This window comes from Solea solea, chromosome 20 (genome assembly GCF_958295425.1).
Source record: "Solea solea chromosome 20, fSolSol10.1, whole genome shotgun sequence".
Classification (NCBI taxonomy): domain Eukaryota; kingdom Metazoa; phylum Chordata; class Actinopteri; order Pleuronectiformes; family Soleidae; genus Solea; species Solea solea.
This window is the reverse complement of record NC_081153.1, coordinates 7668117-7685528: the sequence shown is the minus strand read 5'-3', so window position 1 is coordinate 7685528 and position 17412 is coordinate 7668117. Positions and strand designations below refer to the sequence as shown.

At 37.0% G+C, this 17412-nt stretch overlaps 1 protein-coding gene across 1 annotated transcript in view; it reads left to right on the top strand.

The window, feature by feature from the left end:
• Window positions 1-2499: 2499 nt before the first annotated feature.
• Window positions 2500-17412, top strand: part of pkhd1l1.1 (PKHD1 like 1, tandem duplicate 1) — a 45460-nt gene continuing 30547 nt past the window's right edge. The window contains exons 1-28 of the mRNA XM_058619075.1: window positions 2500-2596; window positions 3229-3336; window positions 3441-3518; window positions 4244-4388; window positions 4473-4581; window positions 5329-5386; window positions 5466-5559; window positions 6382-6435; window positions 6597-6670; window positions 7304-7346; window positions 7449-7519; window positions 7808-7918; window positions 9192-9284; window positions 10235-10500; window positions 10609-10697; window positions 10792-10951; window positions 11596-11731; window positions 11884-12027; window positions 12240-12394; window positions 12720-12830; window positions 12937-13086; window positions 13330-13454; window positions 13529-13692; window positions 13778-13938; window positions 15034-15160; window positions 16183-16337; window positions 16531-16653; window positions 16911-17016. Of these exons, the coding sequence (XP_058475058.1) occupies window positions 3264-3336; window positions 3441-3518; window positions 4244-4388; window positions 4473-4581; window positions 5329-5386; window positions 5466-5559; window positions 6382-6435; window positions 6597-6670; window positions 7304-7346; window positions 7449-7519; window positions 7808-7918; window positions 9192-9284; window positions 10235-10500; window positions 10609-10697; window positions 10792-10951; window positions 11596-11731; window positions 11884-12027; window positions 12240-12394; window positions 12720-12830; window positions 12937-13086; window positions 13330-13454; window positions 13529-13692; window positions 13778-13938; window positions 15034-15160; window positions 16183-16337; window positions 16531-16653; window positions 16911-17016 (3175 nt within the window). The 5' untranslated portion in view covers window positions 2500-2596; window positions 3229-3263. The remainder of the gene's footprint in view (window positions 2597-3228; window positions 3337-3440; window positions 3519-4243; window positions 4389-4472; window positions 4582-5328; window positions 5387-5465; window positions 5560-6381; window positions 6436-6596; window positions 6671-7303; window positions 7347-7448; window positions 7520-7807; window positions 7919-9191; window positions 9285-10234; window positions 10501-10608; window positions 10698-10791; window positions 10952-11595; window positions 11732-11883; window positions 12028-12239; window positions 12395-12719; window positions 12831-12936; window positions 13087-13329; window positions 13455-13528; window positions 13693-13777; window positions 13939-15033; window positions 15161-16182; window positions 16338-16530; window positions 16654-16910; window positions 17017-17412) is intronic.

The following is a 17412-nucleotide window of genomic DNA, read 5'->3' as shown; positions in this document are numbered from 1 at the left end:
TGCAATTAAAGAGTAAAATTTGCAGATTGTTTACTATTGATGTGAGTGGCAGCCATCTTGGAATCCTATGTTTGGGTTTGTGAGGATGCTTTGACTTTTGGAATTGAAAATATGACCTAAACTAAAACTTCAGATTAGTAACTCAAGAATCTCAACCACCAACGGCACCTGGAACGTACCATTAATCAAAAACTCACACACCGCCTGTAGCAGTGAGTAAAATGGCCGTTTGAAACCCAGCAATTTGCATAATGCTAAAGTCAGTTTAGTTGGACTACTTTTGGTTGTTCTATTGTTTATGCCAGCTAAACAAAAACAATAATACATGCATGAAGCAATTCATACATTTAAGTTCTCATCATTACATTTGAGTATCGCAAAAATAAATGTGCAATGACCTGTAGCAGGCAAAGAATCGCTAAATATTAGACATTTCTTTCCTAATCTACAGCACCATATTTTCTTCTGTGAGCCAATTAGCTGGATAAAAACAGAAAGATGACTTCATTATTTTGTGAGAAATGAGCTATTTCTCCTTTTTTTATTTTGTAGGAGTGTCGAGACATAGGGCCATCAGGTTCTCAAATATAAACACAGTGAGGACAAAATCTATTTTTGTCCTTATACAGGAAATGATGTAACTGTCCTCAATGTTTTCTATGGGTTTCGAAGGAAAATGAGGATATGGGTGAAAAGTGCATAGACAACATGATTCACAGTGAGTGTGTCAAGGTTACCGTAAATGTCTTGTTTCTGTCTATTCAGCAGCTAAATCAACAAACAGTCACCCAGATACAAGAAACAACTGAAGCAGACGCGTCAGAGAAAATTAAATATAGAATAAAGTTGATTAATGCTCAAAAGGAGGGCTGGTTGCAAACAAGAACTCAATTTGAATGGAAATCAATGGCAAAAAGCTATTTCTCACTTGATTTATAAGGTCAGTAAACGAGAGGGGTTAATGGTCCAAAACTAGTTTGAAGTCTTTTTTCAATAGATATGACAAAGACAGTAAAGCACGTCAAATACTGTATGTGTAGACTCCAGTGTAACTGACACTGTCCGTGAGGAGCCTATAGTCGCAGGTGCCAAGCGTGAATTTCCGGTTGCTAAAAAACTGTCGCGGTGCCACTGTCAAGGCTTTGCAATGTTTGTTTTGCAACTGGAAGACGACGTGAATATTTATGCACGGTCTATGGGTAAAAGATGGAGAAAAATACTTTAAATCCCATGATCACTTTTCATGTTCTATTCTTTAGTAACTGACAGTTTGGATGAAAACAGGTAAAATGGGTGTTTCAAATTATAACTTATCCTAGAAAACAACATTGTTATAAACAATAGTAGCTTAGAATGTGACTAAAAAGATTAAAGATTTATGGAGTAAAGGCTGAAAACAGTTTATTAAATTAAGGATTTGGTCCGTACTTTAAATATTAAAGGGCTGCTTCTCTATGTATTTGTTGAACAGATGATTTGATACTAGAATGTTTATGGTAATTTTTTATAATGCGCTCTCTCCTGTATTTGCTTCGTCTCGTGTTAACATTCCTGCATTGCAGTGTCACAACCCAGCTTTTATTTACCCAGGAGTCATCACCCGCATGAACTCCTGCTCTCCTGTCAGCACACACTATCTGAGTGAATGTTACAAGTGACAGGCTACTGTTCGAGACAATTACATTTCAGGGCAGAATGACCTACCATCTTCCAAACAAAGGAGGAAGTGGAATTCTGCCTTTTTTCTGCCAGAAGACATATGTTGCATAACACATATGTACAAAAAGGGTGTGGGCAAACTTAATATGTCACAAAATTACACAACACTGTTAACATGTATGTTGGGTGGATTTGACAAATAGAGCCAGTGAGCCTTTAAAATAAGTTTTCACTCACCAAAAGTGAGTATGCTGCGTCATGTATTCACACCTGAAATTATTAAAAGAAAAAATAATTTTACTTTAAATGCACTGGTTGCATCAAAATTCACCAATTAAAGCAAAAAAAAAACCAGTACTACTACTTAACAAAGGTCGTATCGCGTGTTCCTATCATTTTGTAATTGTGTAATCTGAACGTGTTCATAGATTGCACACAATGTACAGTATTGTGAAATTACTCGTAGGTGTTTGTCATTACTTGGTAAAAATACAGTATCAATTGTGTAATCATTAAATTAAAGTAAATAGTGCTTAGCAAATATATTATTTATTTAGAAAACTAAAATGAAATGAAAATAAAAAATGTTGGGAGAATGGAGAATAAATCCACTGTAAGCTCTGCATGACAGTGGTCACACTGTTTCATATCAACTCATCACTTTATTAGTCATTTTGAGTAAAAACCTTATTTTTCTTTAAACTTCCTCTTTTTACTGGCCTGTTTTGATCAGATTTCACATTGTGCTGGTGCTGATTTGATCTTTGCAGTCTCCTCCCACTCACAGGTGAGAGGTGGAGCAATGAGTGGCACTATAAAGACGACTCAGTGCACTTTACTGCTAGTGTCTCTCCCTCTCTCTCTCTGAGCGTGTGTGTGTATGTGTCTCACTACATACCTGAAACCCCTGATCACTAAACAACTAAACTGACAACAGGTAGGTTTTTATTCATTCATAAATGATATTCTCTTACAAATCCTTTAAATTATTATTAACAATATGGCCATTCTTTGTATTGTGAATGTAATTGATTTTATGTTTTATTTGATGTTTTGTTGCGCTGCTTTAAAAAATGTACATAAAGGGGAATGAATATGTTGTGCTGTCAAAATAAATAAAAATTAAGATATTCTTAAAAAAAAATAAATAAATAAAAATAAAAAAATAAAAAAATAAAAAATAAATGATATTCTTGATAGTTTTCATGTTGTTCTGCACGTGTAGTAGGTAAAATGTACCAAACACATTTGATATACATTGATATTCTAAAGAAATTGACATTGATTTTAGATATTTCTTGTGACTGCAATAGGTTTTCTTTGTTTTAAGTCAACGCATGCATTTAACCTACCTAATAAATAATAAGAGTACTATTTTATTTTTAATTAATTTTTATTTAATAAAAGTATTTAATGCTTTTGGACAATCATGTTGGAGTGTGTCATTAATTCAGTTTATTCCAACTAAAATTTTGGTAAATTTTAGGTTGAATTAAGTAGATTTGTTTTAAGGAATTACTAACTGAAGGCATTTATTTTTTAAAGTTTGTCAACCATTTTCTTTTCCAGTGTACAAACCCTGGAAATCTAATAAAGGCCGTTGCATGCGGGGAATCTCCAGCATGGAGTCCGCATTGAAATCGGCAGCTTTGCTGCTCGCACTTGGTTGCTGCTGCAGTGAGTAACTCAGCCGTTTGTAGTCTTTATCTTTCTTTTTGTGCATTCAATTTTACTGGTTTGAAAACGATACCCAATGTATTTTTTTTCTTTTTTTTTTTCAGATGCTCAATTCATAAAGTCGATCTCACCAAAACTTGGAAGCAGAGCTGGAGCAACAAGACTCACCATTTCAGGAAGTGGTAAGCGATTGAATCCACAGTCTCAATGGTTTTAATGGTCCAACCTTGTTCTTTTATTATTTGTTACTGTTCGAAGTTTTAAGAGATCGATCATGATCAATATTTATTTTAATTTACATTTAATATATAAAGAAAATGTGTTCATTCCTGATCTTGTACATTAGGTTGAGTTTCTTGTTCATAGTTATTGTAAAGTAAAGTTTGTGGTGAAGTATCAAGCCTCAATCAAGAAGTGTTATAGGCAATATGCTGGCATATTGGTATCAGATACTCTTCCAATGATGAGACATCAATCAAAAATGTTTTTTCTTAAAATGATTTAAAAGTCTCTTGGTAGGTAGAAAAAAAAGTTAAAGTCCAAATAGAAAATATTTCCTCCAGAACATCATAGTGTTAAGTTTCAGAGCAAATGACAGCCTATTTAAACATATTGGCATCATATTTGTATGTATGCTGTGAATGAAATATCATTTATTTATCTGTTACAATATTTTTTTTGGACAATCTTTATGTAGAAATGTACACTTACAGTGTGCTTCATTAGGACGGGGAAAACATTGTAAACTTTATTGATACTGGTAAGGGCATCACAGTTTCTATAAGATCAAGTTCAAAAACTATTATCCTTTACGAACTGTAATATCATTCAGAATCCAAAACGTAATCTATTTTTAATAGTAATTACCTACTATAAGGATAATAATGATAATAATTATTCTTTTCAGGTTTTGCACAGGAACAACAGTTCCAGCTGAATCCACAGGACGACACATTTGGAAACTTTGTGACCCTAGTGTCGGGCACCCTGTCTGTGCCCTGTGACGTGGAGAGAGACTCGACACACAGCACACAGATCATGTGCTACACCAGGTAGCACAGCATTGCACTCATTTGTACAGAACACACTGTGTGTTCATTCATGGCTGCATATAACCGAGTCTTTTCCTTTTACAGGCCGATGCCATATGAACGATATTATGTCTATGTCAGTGTGAATGGAGTTCCCATTCCTGACAGCAGCAGGTGTCCTGGCAGATGGCAGTCATACCACTGCAGCATCAGAGTACGTTTGGAGCAACGCAACACAGACACGCATGGATGGTTGATGGATAATCAGTTTATCAATCAGTGGGTGGATGGGTAGCTACGTACGTAGGTAAATAAATAGCTTATTGGTTAGGATGGTATGTAGGTAGGTAGGTAGGTACATGCATAGATAGATCGGTAGGTACATTGATGGTAGATAAGTAGATAGATGAATAAGTAGGCAGGTAGGTCAATGGTTAGGTAGGTTGTCAAATTGACTGGTTAGGTAAGTAGATAGATTAAAGCACAAGTAGGAAGGTAGATTAATGGGTGGGTAGGTAGATAGATGGATCAATGGGTAGGTAGGTAGTCAAATTGATGAATAGATGGGTAAATCAATGGGTAGTTAGGTGGGTAGGTAAGTAGATAGATTAATGGGTAGTTAGGTAGGTAGGTAGAGGATTTGGAAGGCAGGCAGTCATTGTTTGGTAGGTATGTGTGTAGGTAGGTAGGAATATTGATGATAGACAGGTAAATCGATGGGTAGATAGGTGGGTAGGTAAGTAGATAGATCAATGAGTAAGTAGGTAGGTAGATTAATGCATAAATAAGTTGGTAGATAGTGTTTAGTCCATAAAGATAATAGTAATGTAGAAATTTAGAAAGCACTCACACACTTTTGGTCTGGTTGAAAACAAATCAATTACTAACAAATTCATTAATACATACATACATTTGGATTTTCCTCACCTGTTTTCATTCTTCCTTTGTTTTTTACCCTCAGACTGTCTGGTATCGCACCCCGACTATCAAAACTATGACACCAACTACTGGTTTCCCAGGTACAGTGCTTACTCTTATAGCATTTTGTACTGAAAGCTGCTTGATCTTAAAATGAATGCCTCTTCAAAAACACTGCAGGCTCGCTGATCAGCATTAGGGGACAGACCTTCACAGACGTGTATGGAAGCAACGAAGTCGCAAGCACAAATGGCCTCAATGTCAGAATTGTCAGGTATGAAATGTAAAGAAAAATTTGGATAAAGAGTACAAGCACTTTGTTTTTGTGGTCCTTGTAACAAGCTGCAATTAAGCATTAATAGAGCTTAGATGCTCTTATTAGACACTTCTTAAATGTTCATATAATGGGGTAAACATTTCATTTTCATTTATTGGGATCTCCATTAGCTGGGCCATAGCCACAGCTCTTCTCCCTGGAGTCCACACAACACCCGTGCATCTATACATTGCCGTGCATAGTTACATTAAACAACAATCACAATAACAAAACAGTGATAACAAATATATATATATATATATATATATATATATATATACACAAAATATACTGTATGTAGACCTAGTCCTTCCGTTTTTTGCGGCAAATTAATGAAATGAAAATGAACCCACTTTGAAATAAATGAAGTAATATTTTGATTGTATGTAGTTCATGCTTGAAAAAAACCCTGCCTAGCATAAACAGGTATGTGAATCCAAAGATGGATGGATGTGTGTGTGTGTAAACATGACATATATCAATGATGGTCAGACGAAAACAAACAAACAAATAAACATAAAGAATTAACAACAAGAATTAACTGTATCAACACTTAATCAACACATTTGTCATTGCTTAAAAAAGTTGCCATAACATAAAACAAATCACAGGAATGGTGCCGGGCAACACAAGATTTAAACACTGCACTACTGAGAATTTTTGAATTTTAAATAAAAAATGTATATTAAGTAAAATAATTAAAATGTTCAAAATGAAAGCTGTAAAAGGAAGGTGTGTTTTAATATTGACATTTAACTTCAGTCTTTATCCATCTTGCAGATCCTACATGGGCGGTATGCCCTGTGAGCTGCTTAAACCTGACTCAGATGACCTGTAAGTGAAATGAAATCACATGAGAACACATTATGGAAAATTAAATAACATATACATATACATTTATCTATCTATATATATATATATATATATATATATACATATATATGTATATGTGGCCATTGTGTCCAGCAGTAAAAGTCTTTCAAATGTTTCCAAAGATACAACCTAAGCCTGGATGGAGATAAGTCGTGGTGGGGAAAGATGAGCTGCAAAATGACGGGAACATATGTTGGTGAGTTTTTTTTTTTTTCATACTTAAAGATGTTTAAATGTACATTATATATGTACACATACCACTGTATGGACAAAAGTATTTGGCCACACCTGTTAAGTATTTATGCAGGTGTTGATCAGACTTTGGGCTCTAAGCCCCTGATCTCCAGTGAAGGACAATCTTAATGCTTCAGCACACCAAGACATTTTGAACAATGCTATGCTTCCAACTTTGTGGCAACAGTTTGAGGAAAGTCCTTTTTTAATTCCAACATGACTGTGTCCCAGTCCATAAAGACAGGTGTGACTTTGAGTTTGGTGTGGAAGAACCTGAGTGACCTGTCCTCAGATCTTCTTGTCCAACATCAGTGTCTGACCTCATCACTGCTCTACGGAATGAATGAACACAAATTCACATAGAAACACTTCTTGAGGAAAGCCTTTCAAGAAGCTGTTATAGCTGCAAAAAGGGGACAGGTTCCATATTAAAGTACTGTATATGTATTTGAAGTCACTACAGTCCCTGTTGGTGTAATGGTCAGGTGTCCCAGTACTTTAGTCCATATAGTGTATGTTTATATCCATATGTCTTGTTTAGTAGAAAAGAAAAATTGAGACTAAAATACATAAATTCCCTTTTTGCTTCCACTAGGGCATCACAACCTGTCTTACATTCTGGATTCTAGCTTTGGAAGGTAAAAACTTCACATTTTAACTCTAGTTTAAGATTTGTGCACTTTCAGAAATGACCACTGGGCTGTATTAATGTTTTGTTTTTTTAAATTGACAATATACAGGTCTGATACCGAAATGGATCTGTACAGGGTTTCATCGTTGTACAAGCTTTCCATGTTCCAGACTTATGCAGGTAACTTAGATGGCAAGATTTTTAAACACATTATTTGTGTTGGTTTCCAGTGGGGCAGCCCAGGCTTATAAGAGTTCCTGCCAGGTCAAGGGCTGGGGTACCCCTGAGCAAGGTACCCAATCCCCATTGGTCATTGTAATTGGACACTCTAAATTGACCGCATGGCCGGTTTGTGCAACCCCCTAGAGCGGAAGAAAAATTCTAATTTTCCACAAGTAACTGCTCTGCATGGTGTTTCTTCTTCTTACTATGAAAAAAAACCTGTTGCTTTTTGTTTTTTTTAATCAGAGGTGAAAGGAGTCTCTCCATCCTCGGGTAGTGTCCTGGGTGGAACCCTGCTGACCATCCAAGGCCGCTTTTTCGACGAAACTGACCAACCAGCACGTGTTCTCGTCGGAGGTAATCGACGCATTCAGAGTGGAAATTTACAAAAAAAAACTCCAGCTTTAGCCAGTTAATAATCAAAATGCCCTGATACTGCTCTCACACAGAACGAATTGTTCAGCAAGAACAAATGAATGTGGTGTGTCTCCAGCAAACAAAACCCAACACATTGTCTTAAAGTCACGCATTGATAACAATTGCTTTCAACACAGCAGGATGTGCACATACTTCACAACAAAAGAAAACTGTGAAGAGAGAGAAACTTCAGAGACCACAGAGCACCCAGCAGACCATGACAGCGTCATTCATAATATTTCACTTGTCATTTTAACAGCCTGTTGACTCTGAATTACTGTACAGCTTTTGTTTTGGAAGCCATTGTTCCTCATTCAGCGCCCTTTGATGAGCGTGCTACAATCTGACATGCGAGCACGGAAATGTACGGATGATGAACACGGTTCAAAAACCAAGCATTCAGAATGCCTTCGTCATCACCGTTTTCAGCAAATTTAAACTCATCAAAGTTAAACAGCCATTACTGTATATGTGGCCTGTGGTACCTGAGGTTTCTATTTTTATTTTTTCTAAATTTCTTTATTACTATCATCTTTATTGTTATTTTTTCTTACCTAAGCTTCAGGGCAGCCCATGGCCAAGTGGAAGGGAATTGGTCTTGTGACCAAAGGGTTAATGGTTTGGATCCCTGCCAGGTCAAGGGCTGGGGTACTCCTGAGTGACATACCCATCCCCCATTTGTTCATTTCTGATTGGGCGCTCTAAAATAACCCCATCCATTGGGTTGTCCACCTCCAGTGTACTCCTAGTGCTGGGCCCCAAGCCCAGATAAATGGGAGTGTTGTGTCAGGAAGAATACACAACTTTTGCCTGCATGCATCATATATTGCATTTTACATTTTATTGTTCGTCTAAGTGCTTCTAATACCATGCCGAAATATCCACAATGACTGTAAATGTATGTATTTATGTAAAAACTATCAACCAGGTGTTATTATTGTTATATCACTCTGATGAAGTTAAAATATTGATATATCCCATGTATTTCTTTCCTTTTGTTAATATAAAGTAGCATAAAATGTCAATTCAGTACCTCAGAATTACACTGAAGTGAAGTAAATGATAATAAACACGTAGAAAGTAGATTCCCACCTGAAGCCTATCAGAAATGGTCACCAAGGCCTAAGGACTGTCTGTTGGTGGGCTATTGTTTTGTCAGTTTGTGGAAAGTTATCGTGAGCCTTTGTTCACTTGATATGTTTTTTTTCTTCAGGCCTGCCGTGTGAAATCCAGAGTTTGTCTGACGACATGATTACGTGCAGGACTGCCGAGCATCGTATGAACAACAAAACGAGCATCTACCCAGGTGAGCACTGCTGCACAATGCATAAACATCCCCCGTCAAGGTGATTAGGGGAAGAATTCAAAGTATCTGTCAACAAAACCTTTTCCCTCAGACGTTGATCGCATCCCATCGCCCGTCACAGTCCACAGAGTCTCAGACGACTTTGATGTGCCTTCTTCTGTAACCAGATAATCTGTTATCACAATGCGACGAAGGAACGTTTTTTTTTTTACACGCATTATACCAAACATCAACGTATCTGATGTCATCACATAGAGACACCAATTCCTTTTCGTCTTTGAAATGAAAACATTTAGATCAGCACATTTTAATGCTGCTGCCTTTCTTGGCCAGGTCACCCTTGTGAAAGAGATCTTGATCTCAATGGGTCTTTTTATCTGGTTAAATAAAGGAGAAATAATAAATAAAATAAAAATTAATACTGTTTTCCTGGACCAAAAGAACAAAAACAGAAAAGGAAAAGAGGGAGGCGAGTTATAGAGACAAAAGAGAGAGCAGGAGCAGATATATAACAGTTGCATTAAGATATAGACATGTATATAGTACTACAATGTCATTTATACATACAGTGGCATAGATTGTTGAAAAGAAATGATTAATGATGACAATATTACTACTGCTAATGATAATAATAATAGCCTTGCAACTGGATCTGGATTGAGCACCCCAGGAGTCACCTACAAATTGTGGGCAGAGACTTAGAGAGAACAGGGAGGAAAGGCACAAACTGGGCAGAGAAAGAATAAGTATGATATGTAATGAAGTCATGTGTGAGGGACAGCGTGTGACTTCACCACAGGAGTCCCCCCCAGCAGTTTAGGCCTAAAGCAGCATCATTTAGAAATGATTCCGGCTTTTTTTGCAGTTTGCATTCAGTTGTTACCATAAAATCCTCTGCTGCTTCAGAGCTATTTTTCGTTCACCGTGTCAATCGTTCTTTTTTTCCCCAGGTAGCAGAGGTTTGAAGATGGATGGGTGGAATAACACAAGACCCCGTTACTTGACTGACCTCTGGAACTACAATGAGAACTCAACGGGATATTGGTCGCAGTGGATTGACTCCATGCGCCACACCTTTCCTGATGAACAAGACAATTTCTGCACCCGAACCAGAGGCTTCCTAGTCCCACCGTCCACTGGCAACTTCAGGATCTACCTTAACTGCGATGATCGATGTGAGCTCTACCTCAGCAACTCCACCCAGCCAGAGCACAAAGTATGAAAGGAGACTCAATAATATAATGCTGTTAAATGTTTTTTTTTTTTTTTCTCTGATTAAATTTCAGTATCATATGTTTGGTTTTTTTTACATCCCCCTTTTCAGGTTAAAATAGCATACCAGCCATATTATGTCAATGGTCACCAAATGAGTTCACAGAAATCAGAATTCATGGCTCTAGAGAAAGGAAAACCGTGAGTATGGTTCACCACACCACAAATCATTAAACCATATTGTATCTTTTTTTTCCACCATTACTAAATAAACAAAATCAATGTATTTCTAAAGGTACTACATTGAAATGCTGCACCAAGAGGGTGGCGGGGTTGGAAGTATCAACATTGCCTTGTTCAGCAAAGATGGTACTTACACAGAAGCCCAGACAAAAGATGCTGTGAACGAGGTTCAGAGTATCGAGGCTGAATATGACGTGTTTGATGAGGAGCAGGTATGTGGTGGTTGAACTGATGCTAACTCGTTTATTTCCTCCAGCAAAGACATTAAGTGTTTGGCTGTGTTTGTATGTGAGCAACATAACTTAAAATTAAATGTATTCATTTGGCTGTATTGGCCAGAGAGGAAAGGGAACTTGGCTTGCAACCATACAAAATCAAATATTGAGTGTTAACTATGTTTTATACACTGAATGACAAATGCATTTTTATTTACGATGTATGATTACCTAAAACTACATTCCTTTGCTAACATGCTAACAGATGGAAAGCTAGCCTGCATGTGTCCAACAGAATATGATTGTCCAACAAGTTCCAATATTTCAATTTGTAGATATAAGAGATTAAGTACACACACAAAACAAATTTTTTTGAGAGATAATGAGCTTTAAAGAGTATTATTGGGCAGTGTCTGTTTTTCTCTTTTGCGACAGTTGTTATAGCATTTTTTGTTTAGTTTTTTTGCCCTTGTGCTAAGCTTTAGCAATGTTTGCATTTATGCTAGCACCATAAATAACGTCTGCTCTAAAGTAAACGTTGCAGGCTAAAGGAAGTCGGAAACAACCGAAAATAAATTCTGAAAAGTGTTAAACACATTGATATCTTTTTTCTGGAAGCTAACTTTTTTGCCGATTCTCAGAATGTGACCTTTGGCTCGTGGCCCACCGGTGTCCCCAGTGTCAAAGAAGTTCAAAAAGTGACTGTTAGCAGCAGCTGCGCTAGCTACCTGTGTGGAAGCACCTTCTTCATTCTGGGCTATGGACAAGCCATGACAGGTAATGTAAAAAAAAACAATAGTTGAAAAAGACTAAATCAGTCGCTATATTGTTCAGGTTTTTACCTTTTTGTGTGTTTTATTTATTTATTTTTTTTAAATGATGGAAATATTAAAGATGGAACCAGTGAGCTTTGTTTTTGTCTACTTTAGCACCACTCCCAGTCAGTGCCTCAGCAGATGTAGTGGAATTCGCTTTGAACAACCTCTGGTCCATCAAACCCGACACAGTTGAAGTCTCTAAACAGGACGACAGCGACGGATCTCACTTCACAGTCACATTCAATTCTGACAGAGGTAAGAAAAAGCAGCGTCATTAATGTCATTAATTCCTGCAAACTGTTTTTAAAACGTAGGCTAATGTGCTTTACATTTGCTGTATAAAGAATTTTGTTCAGAGATGTGTGTTTTACTTGGCAGGCGAGACTATTAGTCATCGTATATTTGGTTTCTGGAACAAAAATGCAACAAATAGTGGCTTGATTATTTCTCTCATTTTTTGTTTGCAGGTGATTTCGGTCCACTTCACTCTGAGGTGTTTGGATCTGACACTAACGTCACTGTTGTTGAAGTTACCAAGGGAATAAGCAACATGGAGTCCTTCACTCTGCTGTGGGAGGGAATCCCGACAAAGCCCATCGCCTTCAATGCAACTGAGGCCGAGGTTTGAGATTCCTTTTTACTCGCATATTTAGAATTTTCACTTATTCCCCTTGGTTTAGGTTAATGTACACAATGTATATGGGCAAAAGTATTGGGACGCCTGACCATTACACCAACAGGGACTGTAATGACTAAACACAGATAGCAGGTGTGTTAGAAGGGATAATACTTGTTTCTATAAAGTGTATAATCAATGGGGTTTAATGGATGTTTGAGAGCATATTTACCTTAGTTTCAGAAACAATCTCTAAAAGTGAATGTCCCTTTAAATCCAATGTGGAAACTTCACAAACAATACTGACGCACCTCTTATAACTGTGAAACAGGTGAAGTCAGCTCTGGACAACATGATGTCAGCTGAGTGTCCTCCTGAGATCCTGACCACCGAAGGCACCAATGTGAAATATTTCAAAGATATTGAAGACGGCGACCCTGACGTAAGTGAATGTTAATGTTGTTTAATATTAAAGTGTCCCGTATAACACTTTTTGTCTTATTTAGAAGACCAGTGTGTGATAAGGATTGTCATTGTGTCCTCACTAGTTTGACAAGGAACAGGAAGGGACTCCTGTCAAATACACTGCCTTCTGTGGTCAGTGGTCACTGAAGAATGCTCAGATCCTTTTCAAGGACACGTACACAAAAGCATCTGGAGGCAAATATGGATCGGTTTCACTGGACCAACACAACATGGTAAAACACGCATTTAGTTCATGTTATTGTTTTTGGAAACATTTTATATTAAGGTAATTGTAATAATCACAGTCAGTCCATATTAGTGTTAATCAAAGCTTAGTTAAAACATTTATTATGAACTTCCAGACACACAAATTGAACATTTGCTCTCACTGTCTCCACACTGTTATTGACATGTGGTTTAATTGTACATGTTTTTCAACATTATAAAAAAGGATGTCTCTGTTTTTCTTCTTTCAGCTTTGTTTTGCCTACAAGGGGAAATTAAAAAATGAAGTGGGAATGAAATTCACTTACACTGACAGCAGTGGCAAGAGCAGCACAGTGACTGCAAAGATTATCACAGTCTTCAATCAGGAAGAAAAGTCAGTGACCAAAAGACACATACTGTATATGTAATTCAAACACGATTGGAGCACTAATAATTACTTCTTCACAGATGGAGTTACAAATGCATGGACATGAAGAGCTCTTTGCAGACACTATACACTGGAACCAAATACAAGCTGCTGGAATTTTACCTCTACAAAGACGTCTCTGGAGAAGACTTCTTCGTGGATGCCATTCACATTGGAAATGCGGCCACCACATATGATGAAAATGGTAAACACATCAATAGTCTGATTGTACAGAGACTTAAGTGTTCAATAATTGACTTGATTGATAAAATTGTGTGGTTTTCTCTCAGCCCTTCCCCTCAGGAGGAGGCCCCCGCCTTTTGAGCTTGATGGTAAGGCCTTCCAGGAGATCTCTGTTGAAAAAGGCCTTTCCGACATAAGCTACAAGATTAAAGCCATACCAGTAGATTGTGCCTTCGGGTTCCCCATGTTCGAAGTTGGCTTCATGCAGGTAACTTGACATTTATGCGTATGAGCAACTGTTTCATATTGCAGATGAGGGACAGCGTGTCTGTCTAGTTCCGGTTCATCTTGTGATTTTAGCACCTGAAAACCCAAATATGGACGTATTAAAGTAAGCAGTGGACTCTATACACTTACAAGTGAAACTTGGATGTTTTAAAGCAGTGCTATGCAGGATTTTTACCCTAATTTAACAGCTTCCAAGTCATTGTTGCAGACAAACACACGGGAGGGGAAGTGTCTGTTGAAATGTGAAACGCTTGAAAGAAAGATGTCTTGAGGGTGAGAAAGAGTCTATGGGAGGAGACGAGTCCTCTCCCTGCCACAGTCAGAGAAACATGAAGCAACAATGTGGATTGCCTAATCTACTTGGCTTCTGTTCTGTGTCTTGAGAAATAAAATCCAGACAAGCCAGAGGCCAGAAATCAAACCCTCAGCACCACCCAGATTATGTACAGTTCTTTTTAAAATCTTTTTTAAAGTAGCTCATACTCAGTTGAACAGCAATTTACCTTGATAATGATTCTTAGCGGAGAGGGCATGGTGACTTATACAAACTGCTGTGATTGATTTAAATTAAATCTCCATTCTGCAAGTGTTTGTATTACTTTACAAGTTATGCTTTAAAAAGTAATTTAGCCTCTGTGGAGCTTTTCATGAGGACCAACTAAGAACATTTAAAAAAAATTTAAAAATCAATAATTAAAATACAAGATTAGGTTAAAACAATACAGACAACATGAATACAAAAGTATATAAAATGTTTTTAATAATTTGTTTGTTTTTCTCTTTGTTTGTAATTGGGATTATGTTTTAGTTGTTCAAGTTTTTTTCTCTGTGTGCTCATCTCACTTTATTTCTTAATTAACATAAAATTAATGCAAATACTGAAAAGAACAAATTTTCCTACACTTTTTTTGAATGGTGATTATGTCTTAATGCCCCTCTAACTAAAAAAAACACACACTTTAAAACAAATAAAATGGAAAAGTAGAAAATTTAGACATACAATTTAACAGTACTTTAAGGTTTTAAGTACATGTTGTAACTGTTTTCTTCTTTTCTTCTTTGTCTGACATTTAAGGTGACAAACAGCGGTCAGGAAATGGTCGAGTACAAGAACGCCACCGTCACCGTCACTCGCCCTCACAGAGCCTCTCCCGCTCTGACCGGAACCTTTGACGTGGAGATTTATGGAGGCCGAGCTGAAGGTCACACACACTAAACATGTGATACCGTGTTGTATTTGAATTGCAAACCAAAAATAATTACTGCTCTTGCTGCAGTTTACTAAACCTTTAAACCATTTAATCAGTGTTGGTTAGTTGTCAGTGACAGAAACACCTGTGTTTGTGTGGGGAGTTTCCAGAGTTTTCATCATACTCTTACCTACAAACCTCCAGCTCCTCCTCCTGACTGTCACTGACTCACAATCACTTCATTCATACGTTCACTTAACGTACTTAATTCAAGCACACGGTTACACACAACAATCACAAATGATTATAGCTTAGTCTAAACTGTAAATATTCAGATCTTATTGTTGATTTTCTGTACAGCACTTATACTTACCTCAATTAATTATTTACTTTTTTTACTTTATTTCTCACTTAATTACTTTCTTATTTACATATTTATTTATTTACTTACTCAGTTTCTTACTTACTTACTAACTTAACATTCTTACTTAGTTTTTAGTAATTTAATTATTTTTACTTACTTTATTACTTTTTTATTTACTCAATAACCTTACTTACTTACATATTCACAATTTCTTATTTACTCCCTTAATTTATTTTTTACCTACTTACTGTACATACTTATTTATTTACTTACTTATGCATGTACATACTTATACTTACTTACTTACACATATACATACTTATTTACTTACTTATTTATTTATTTATTACTGCTGTCAGCTTCTGCGAAAACATGTATAAGAAAGAAACAACGATCACACTCTTTTCGATCATTAATCATGATCTCGTCTAATCACATACATTGTAGACATCAGCAATTATTTTTCATATTCTTTGTACATAATCTGCTGCTTCAAGTGGAAAATACATTATATACATAATCCTGAGAAACAGTGAAACATGTAATAAAGTAAATCAATTACATTTAACTCACAAAAACTCGTTTTTACAGACTGTTGTGGAGTAAATCCACATTTATTTGAGATATTTGAGCAGAGAGGTGTTTAAACATGACTGCTTCTCGTCCCCAGGTCTGTCAGTGGACATCAGCGAGACAGACCTGAAATACGCTCTGGAGGGAATCGCAGGGATGGGACAACTCAAAGTCCAATGGCAGGGAACCTGCAGAAAACCCAAGTGGAGGGTTGAGTGGCTCACAAATCCCGGAGACCACCCTCTGTTCCAGGTCTGACAAAATACACTACATCATAGACATTCAGTGAATTTTTCCCTTATGGAATTTTATCGTGTTTTAATATTTAATTTTGGGGAAAGTTCCTGTGTTTAAGGCTGTATGGTATCTTACTCATACTGTAGCTACTGTAACCGCAGCACGTTTGGCACCGTGTCCACTATATTATTGCTTGTTGTCATTACAGATTGACAGCACATCCATTGTTGGCAGCAATGGAGTTGTTTTTGCCAAAGAAAAGAAACAGGGTGGAACGTTTATACGCAGCCTGACGGGCGATTTCTTCCGTGTCTGGGAAACTAAACCACAGGTACGAGAGTGATTTAAATTGGTGTCGCTATATTTTACCTGTCAAGCTTGCTGTTGGATTGTGCCTGCTCAAAAATCCTGCTGAGCTAGTTTTATTTTTGTCTGCTTGTTTTTCATCGGTGCCTCAGGGGGAGGAATTAGTCTGACTTAATAGCTGCTTTGTTTTGACAAGGCTGACACATACAAGCTCTTTGTAATTCCACAATAATGGTTAATGGCTTTACCCACTGTCATGTCTCGTTCTTATGTTCCTCGCAGGCGGAGGTTGTCATCAATGGCCTTCCCTCCAAGTGTACGGGTGACTGTAGCTTTGTGTGGTCTGATGAGCAGACACCGGTTGTGACTGGAATCAGCCCGTCTCAAGGTGACTATCTTAAATATTACTCAGCATTAGGCAACACTGGCTGATTTACAGATTTACAGTCACCTAGTGCAGGATTTTGGTACCAAAGACAAAAAAAAGACAAAACAAATTCTTTATCAATGACTGCATTTATAAAAACAACCTTTTTCTACTCCAGTTACTCCTGATTTGTGGTACATCTATTACCACAATCTGGCAGAGGCAGCAAGAATGTAGCTAATGTTTGCAGAAGTAATGACATTTACCAGGGTCTTTGAATGCATCTTGTTAGCTAATGTGCTGAATTCTAGAATATTCAAGTATTTAAATATTTGACGATTAATACCACTAAATATTCAAATGCCCATTCCTAGTACTCAAACACGATAATTTAAAGCACTTTACATTTCAGTATTA